At 37.4% G+C, this 8663-nt stretch overlaps 1 protein-coding gene and 1 pseudogene across 2 annotated transcripts; one reads left to right on the forward strand and one right to left on the reverse strand.

The window, feature by feature from the left end:
* Positions 1 to 1521: 1521 nt before the first annotated feature.
* On the forward strand, positions 1522 to 2932 carry LOC308498708 (annexin A1-like). Its single transcript, XM_081051183.1, has one exon. It carries the CDS (start codon positions 1534 to 1536, stop codon positions 2572 to 2574), a length of 1041 nt encoding a protein of 346 aa, XP_080907309.1. The 5' UTR covers positions 1522 to 1533; the 3' UTR covers positions 2575 to 2932.
* Positions 2933 to 3140: 208 nt separating this feature from the next.
* Positions 3141 to 3551, reverse strand: LOC308498709 (histone H3.3A-like; annotated as a pseudogene). Its single transcript has one exon. The product of its transcript is annotated as a histone H3.3A-like (transcript).
* Positions 3552 to 8663: the final 5112 nt, after the last annotated feature.

The following is an 8663-nucleotide window of genomic DNA, read 5'->3' on the forward strand; positions in this document are numbered from 1 at the left end:
AAAGCCCTAGACCTGCTCTGTCCATCACAGTAGCCGCCAAGCCACATGTGGCTCTTGAGCACCGGACATGGGGCTAGTTTGAATTGCAATATGTTGTAGCTGTGAAACACATGCCAGATATTAAAGACTTGGTATGAAAAAAAATCTAAAAGGTCAATAATTTTTAGATTGATTACATGCTGAAACAAAAATTTGGATATACTGGGTTAAATAAAATACGTGAAGATACATTGTTTCTTTTTAAAAATGTGGATACTTGCATAATTTAAATGACATACAGGGCTCACACTCTCTCTGTTGGACAGAGCTGCCCTGGACCGTAATGCATGCTGGGTGCAGTTGTCTGGCCACTGACAGCCCCCTCCCTGCTTCCAGGGTCTCTGCTCTGTCTGCTCTGTGCACATCGCCCAGCACTTTGCTTCTTCCTCACAGCGGGTTCTCACGACTGGGAGGACCCAGTAAGATGGCCGATGGACCAGGTGATCGTTAAAAATATAAATCATACTGCATGCCTCTTTTGTAAAACCCTCTAGTGGCTATCCATTTAAGTTAGAATAAAATGCCAGCACCATATCATACAACCAAGATCCTGCACAACTGAGAATCCTGCACTCATTACAATTTAGCTACCCCAGCCTCCTGTCTGTTCCTCAAAACACCAGTCTCTTTCCTGCCTCATAGCCTCTGCATTTGCTGTCCCTTCTCCCTGGGATGTGTGTATCCTACTTCGTTTGATGGCTGGATCCTTTTTATTCTTCAAGTCTTGGTTTAAGTGAATACATAAAAGTTCTCAGATATGATGCAATTCTAGATGCATTTTTACATTTCCTTCAAATTTTTCATTCAGTTATTTAAGTGAAAAATCACGTAACGATGAATTATAATCCCATTTATGTAAAAATAAATGTAGATGTATACATGATAACTATTTAGAATACACACCAGTTAGCTGAGGTTACTTCTATGATCATACTATACATGTTGTTCTCCCACTTTTTTTTCACAAAGCAATATAAGAGAACTTTCTTTGCTAACTCATACAGATGTCCTTTCTTCTTTTTTAACAGTTCTAGGTATTCTTTTACATGGATATATCATAATTTGTTTCACTATTTTCCTATATTGACAGACATTTAAATTGTTTCTAATTCTTCTTGCTATTACAATTGAATCTTATTACAGCAGATACAGATTTCAATTCTTTAAAACAGAGAAAATAATTTACCTTCTCATCTATGGGAACCAGTCTTTTGTCATAGTTTCTGAAATAATACCTCCTGTTCAATTGTGAAATGTGGCCATCTTAAGCACTGACAAATTTTTGTGTGTGCAGTATTGATATCATCTCTAACCAACATCTTCAAAAATTTAAGGTACATAAGCACTTTACTCAGTATTGCTAGTAATGCTTTTTGCATAAGGTCTATACCAAACATTTATTTGAATACATCTTTTAAAAATTGAGGTAGACTTCGCTGTCCTGCCTCCTCCCCTGCTTGCAATCCGCGCACACCTTCAGAAACTTCTTTAAAAATGGCAATGGTATCAGAATTCCTCAAGCAGGCCTGGTTTATTGACAATGAAGAGCAGGAATACATTAACACTGTGAAAGGATCCAAAGGTGGTCCCGGGTCAGCAGTGAGCCCCTATCCTGGCTTCAATCCATCCTCGGATGTTACTGCCTTGCATAAGGCAATAATGGTTAAAGGTGTGGATGAAGCAACCATCATTGACATTCTCACCAAGAGAAACAATGCACAGCATCAGCAGATCAAAGCAGCATATCTCCAGGAAAAAGGAAAGCCCCTGGATGAAACTCTGAGGAAAGCCTTTACAGGTCACCTTGAGGAAGTTGCTTTGGCTCTATTAAAAACTCCAGCCCAATTTGATGCTGATGAACTCCGTGCTGCCATGAAGGGCCTTGGAACTGATGAAGACACTCTGAATGAAATTTTGGCATCAAGAACTAACAGAGAAATCAGAGAAATTAACAGAGTCTATAGAGAAGAATTGAAGAGAGACCTGGCTAAAGACATCACCTCAGACACATCTGGAGATTACCAGAAGGCTTTGCTTTCTCTTATTAAGGGTGACCGCTCTGAGGATTTTAGCCAAAGTGAAGATTTGGCTGACTCAGACGCCAGGGCATTATATGAAGCAGGGGAAAGGAGAAAAGGGACAGATGTGAATGTGTTCAATACCATTCTTACCACCAGAAGCTATTCCCATCTTCGCAGAGTGTTTCAGAAATACGCCAAGTACAGTAAGCATGACATGAACAAAGTTCTGGACCTGGAGATGAAAGGTGACATCGAGAAATGCTTCACAACAATCATGAAGTGTGCCACAAACAAGCCAATGTTCTTTGCTGAGAAGCTTCATCAGGCCATGAAGGGTGCTGGAACTCGTCATAAGACATTGATCAGAATTATGGTTTCTCGTTCTGAAGTCGACATGAATGATATCAAAGCATGCTATCAGAAGTTGTATGGTATCTCTCTCTGCCAAGCTATCCTGGATGAAACCAAAGGAGATTATGAGAAAATCCTGGTGGCGCTCTGTGGAGGACAATAAACATTCCTTTGATGATCTCAAGCTTTTTTTTTTTTTTTTTTTTTTTTTTAAGTTTAATGTATTTTAATAGCAAACTTACAGGAATAGCACAGAAGACAGACAACATTAAAAACATGTACTTGCATGTAGGACAACTCAGTTAGAAAAGTATAGCGAATGGATGGAATCTACTGTATGATAAAAATGCTACAAACACCATTTAGTTGCCATCAATAAGAAATTTACTTGTTTTAAAAAAATCCAAATGCTGGCATTGTCCGGAAAAATTTAACAGGTTTATTTATAATTGTTATAAAGTTGAACTGCTGAAACTTGTTCACTGAAACTTTTGACTTGCATTAATGCTTTGTCCCGCATTTATATTAAAAATTCACACACAAATGAAAATGGAAAAACTGCCAATACCTGATTTCTGTCCCCTATTTTTCCACTTGCAATCATATACTTAGGTACCTTTTGACCCCATGGAAAAAAAAATAACTAACATTCAGAACTACCAATAACAGGAAGAAGAGAAATTTTTTTTTTTTTTTAAAGAATGAAATGTTTCCCATCATAGTGGATTCTTAAACACGTTCTCCACGTATGCGGCGTGCTAGCTGGATGTCTTTTGGCGTAATTGTTACACGTTTGGCATGGAGAGCACACAGGTTGGTATCTTCAAAAAGGCCAACCAGATAGGCCTCACTTGCCTCCTGCAAAGCACCAATAGCTGCACCCTGAAAGCGCAGATCTGTTTTGAAGTCCTGAGCAATTTCTCGCACCAGATGCAGGAAGGGAAGTTTGCGAATCAGAAGTTCAGTGGACTTCTGATAACGTCTAATTTCACCGGGTGCCACGGTACCAGGCCTCTAACGATGAGGTTTCTTCACCCCTCCAGTAGAGGGCGCACTCTTGCGAGCGGCTTTTGTCGCCAGTTGCTTCCTGCGTGCTTTACCACCGGTAGATTTGCGGGCAGTCTGCTTTGTACGAGCCATGGTATAGAGACCTCCTTACTTACCCCCCTTCTCCTCCGGCTGGAGCTCGGCGAGCTAGAGGCGGCGCTGGCGTTAGAGAGCGACGGCGGCGCGGCGGCGGCTGCGAACACAATTGATCTCAAGCTTTTTTGATCAGAAGATTTTTTAATCATATCTTTTCATTCCATATTATAGACTTAAATAGGAAAGTTTCTTCAGTAGTATTAGTCCAGCTAACTGCTTTCTGAAACTGTAGCCTATAAATCATTTTTTGTATCACAACTCTGTATAATAGAAATAAGTTTTTGAAAAATATATTTACCCCGACTATAATACCCCATAAATAGGTTCTAGTAACATTACCTGAGAAAGATGTCTATGTAACAGAAAATAAAATGATTTTACAGGACAAAAAAAAAAAAAAAATTGAGGTATAATTTATATAGTGCACAAACCTTGATTGTACAGCTTGGTGAAATTTTACATATGTACACATCTGACTAAGTGCTCCCCAGATAAAAATAGAGAACATTTCCTACACCTAAGCAGGTAGAGGGACAGTACATTTTCAATTAGTAGGATACATTTTAAGCTGTTTTCCTTCAAATTTCCACATTCCTCATTTCTTTAGGGCAAATACTCCTTTATGATTCTTATGGTAATAATTTGGAGAGAGTAAAGTGAAGAAATGGAGAATCACAAAGGTCTGTTGGGTATTTTCTCATCTCTACTCGTCCTTAATCATTTACTTATTTTTAGAAACTGCTCATGGATATCCTAGACTGGATTAATGGGAAAATCATGGATTGCTGAAAGCTTTCAAGTTTATATAATCTGGACTGACAGGATTTTCATTCTACTCTCCCAAACTTGTTTCTATTCATTAAGGCCAATATGGGTCATTCAATACAAATAATGCTATACTGCACTGGTTTTGAAATTATGGACAATCATTTTTGACAAGAGGAAATAATGAGCTGTGCAATTTTGGTGAAGCAATTAAATTTCTTTGTGTCCTTACAAGAAAAGGAATAATGAGAGAGAAAACTGAAGATGTAATAATAATAATGGCGATACATAAAATAATGGGAAGTAGGCTGTGGCTAGATCAATAGCCTCATTTGCCAAGTTGAGATGCTTGGTCTTCCTTCCCTTTCTTTTCCTCTATTTTGTTGGTTGTCCAAGACCTCCTATACTATGTAAGTTACATTGTATTGAATAGACTTTTGTGGCTACTCTGGAAGTTTAATAACAATTTTCTGTGAGAAAATTAATTCCAACTTCCAAATAATTAATTTACAATTTAACCTTTACAACACAGTTCATTATTTTATGATGTGTAGTTCTGGTGAGCATTTACTTAATCTTTCTGTTCCTCAGTAACTTCTGAAACGGTGAGTTAAGCAAGATATTCTCAAATGACATTTCAGCCCGAAAATTCAATGATTTACATGAAGTCCTGGCATGTTGTTAGCAAAATGTCAACATTTATCCCTCAATCCAACAATTTCCTCTTTCAGAACATTTTTTTAGCAACATTGAAATTATTATCTTTTTTCAGAACAGGTATTTAAATAACCACAGAAAATTTGCTCCATAATTTTCTTGTGTGAATTGGGCCTATTAATCATGCTTACTTTTAGGTGATGCAAAAGGAACTATCGAGAAATTTACACTGATTGTGTGGCTATTACATATCTGGAACTCTCTTTAGCCTTTTCATACTAAGCCATTTAGTCCATACATTAATATGATCTTCATTATACATATGAAGACTCTAAATAAAGTCTAAAGCCTTCTTGCACAAGGTGACATCTAAGTGGTGGAAGTGGTCTGAATCTAGATGATTAGAAACTCCTTCCACCGTATAAAGCTGTGCTCACAACACAGAACAGAAGGTATGAACTCCTAATAAGGTATAAAGGAGACAAGCACAGAAAATGTTGTATTTGCTAGGGTAAAAAGCTAAGCTGCTACAACAGAAGTACGGTAGCTCAAATTCAGAGGCTTAAAGAACACTGAAGTACATTTCTCTTTTATGTACCAGTTCCAAGGTAAGCAGCCGGGTTACTGAATTTCTTCAGAGATGGAGGTTCCTGCCATATTGTTGCTCCGCTGTCCCTTAGGATGCATGATTAATGGATTCTCTGGAAGGAAAATGGCTTCTGAGGGGAAGAACACATCCAACATTTTAAAGCCTAGATCTGGAATTAGCCTTCATTCACATTCCACTGAAGAACTTAGTTGTGCGACCTAAACCTAGCGGCAAGGAGGCTGGGAAATACCTGTTCTGTAGCAGGCCAGCCAAGTGCCAGCTACGTTCTATTTAAATTAGGAAGAAGGATACCTTCTGGGAGACACCTAGTATACCCTCATGTCATGTTCTCAGAGTAAAATCAACGTAGAATGGATAACATAATCTGCAGATAACCTCCTTCAGATGGTTTATAGTTATGATCTGAAGTGTATTATAAAACTATATCAATAGAAAAATGTGACTGAAATGTAATTAAATCAAGATGTGATCTATTCCTTGTACTCAAAGGCAACCAAATTGCTTTATTTCGCCAGGAAAAAAAGATAATTTGCATGAAGATCAGAAGGAGAGTCAAAGAACATACCACTATTATCTGTCTTTTCCACACTCCTGTGGCAACAGAATGTACTAACCTTTACTGGATGCGCAGTGGCCTTTGAATGCAGTCCACACACAAGATATCATATAAAGGTTTCTTCCCTCCTTAGGGGAGACGCTTCCTGCTTAGAAAGCAACTCTGTCATCCATAGTAAGAAAGCAGATACAGAAATACTCCCCTGGAATGGCATCAAAATAAGCCTCTGCCTAGTTTGGGAAGCACACATTCAGAGTGAAGGAAGAGCTGGATCTGAGAAGCCCAACTCATGTGACATGTTTCATTAAGAACTCTGTTGTCCATCTTAGTGCTTGGAAATCTGAGATGCTAAGTAGGCAAATCCCCCTATCATCTCCCATTCTCATGTGTCCTTAGCAGAAACATCATAATTATTTGTTCATTTTTTCACTGGGACTGTACAGAGGCAGGACTAATAAACTGATTTAGTGATCAAGTAGAAGTTTGTAACGTGGGGGTAATAGGATAGCCATTAGAAGTCCCAGAAGTGATTTCCTAAACAACATTTGCATTTCTGTCTTCTAATTTACACCTACGAAGCAACTGTTTTACAATTTTGTGTCTTGAGTGGATATGGATGCTAGAAGAAAGCACTCCATTCTAAGTTGAAAGAATTGCTAGAATTTACTAAGCACTACCAAGGTACTAAGGAGTTTTAGCATTTTACATGTATAAATAACCTTCACAACAACCCTATGCTGAGGGACGTCCTATTACCCCCAGGTTACAGCAGAGGAAACAGGCAAATCAGGGGTCACATAACTAGGAAGCGGAACAGTCAGGATATAAACGCTGGCCTCCTGACGCCTGAGTATGGGCCTTAACCACCATTTGTTACTTATAGATCAGGAACACCTTCTACTGTAAAGGAAAGCACTTGCCTGCTAGTTTACAAATTAGACTCTTCAAAGTTTGGAAAGTGTTACACACAGCAGCAACTGAGCTGAAAAAAATCCAGTCCCCTAGACCTGCAAAGCCAAGGACCAGATGGGATGTGTGGTTTGAGAGCTCTGTGAAGTGCTGCTTGTGTGATCAAGTGAGTCCCTTCTTTTTTGTATTTCCTAATTACAACATGGGCTTTTCACTGAGATACTAATTTATAAGCAGTTCAGGAAGATATTCACAGACTGTGAAGGCAATTCAAGAACTGTCCGTTTTTATAAGAGCCCCAAATCAGTTAGGAGACAAAAGTCACTCTAAAGTCAAATCTAGCTCTTTAATTCTATCGCCACAGTGTATTTTTAGAAGCTTGAAATAGATGAGATCAATTTATTTACCCAAAGCAGTTTACTATTAGAAACAATCAAGATTTCTGAAATCTCTAGCATAATAAAGAACATTAAGTGTATTTAAGTAGACTAATTAGAAAAATATTAAGAGATAGGAAAAGAAAGAATTTTCTGTCTGTGACTGAATGAGAGAGGACAGAGTTGTTACACAGGAACTTTGAGAATATAATACAAAAAGACAACTAGAGATAAACATCAATCTGGGTTTTAATGCAGGAAAGTTGATTACTCCCCAAATGGAGCTGGCAAATTACAAGTGAACAGAAACTTCACACACAACTGTTAATGATGAAAAGTATCTGTGCTTTTTGAGGGGTTCTGGTTCTGATCTGAGCATGCCCAAAGTGCAAGTTATGAAGGTAGCAATATGCTAAAACTAAACTAAATGCTACTGCAAACTTTTTTCAAGCTTTAGGCAAAAATAAAAATCTCTTTTTAACTACAATCTTGATTAAGATGGATCTAGATAGGTAAAAAATATTTACTTACAATCCTAAAAACACATTAATTGCAATATTAAACATGAAGATATAGGCATATGCTCAGTTATCTATATGTAAAAGTTCTTTGAATTCTCAACTTTTGTAGAAAATACAATTTTGTACATGTATATAGTGTTGCAGAACTTCTAACCAAATTATATTTTTAGTATTTAATTTCAGCCCCTAATGAATGCATTTACCTCAAAACTAACTTCTTTCTCTTATTAATGGTTCTGTTCTGCAATGTGCAATTATCACATTAGAAGTAAGCGAAAGTAAAATTACACAGTCTTAAAGGCTTTTAAATGAGATTTCAAACTTCCATAAGAAGTCTATGCAATTTACTTTGGAGAAGACTCAAAAGCAAAAGATTTGATTCCTTCTTATGCTAGTAAAATCCCTAACAATCCACTAATCTATACATTCCTCTAATACAGAAATAAAACAAGAATTTTCACAGCAAACTTGGTCAACTGCACTTGCACCTGAGTTGCATCACGTTTTAGTTTTTTAAGAAAACTTTTTCTCGTAGTTTTATTCTTATTTCTCTGCTGTTAACTAATTTTTATGTTTGCAAAAGAATATCTTACTGTAGGTCCTCCTTATCCACAGCTTTGCTTTCTGTAGTTTGTTACCCGCAGTCAACTGCGGTCCAAAAATATTACACAGAAAATTCCAGAAGTAAAAATGATTGAATTTTAAATTATGAGC

This window comes from Rhinolophus hipposideros, assembly GCF_964194185.1.
Source record: "Rhinolophus hipposideros genome assembly, chromosome: 6".
Lineage (NCBI taxonomy): Eukaryota > Metazoa > Chordata > Mammalia > Chiroptera > Rhinolophidae > Rhinolophus > Rhinolophus hipposideros.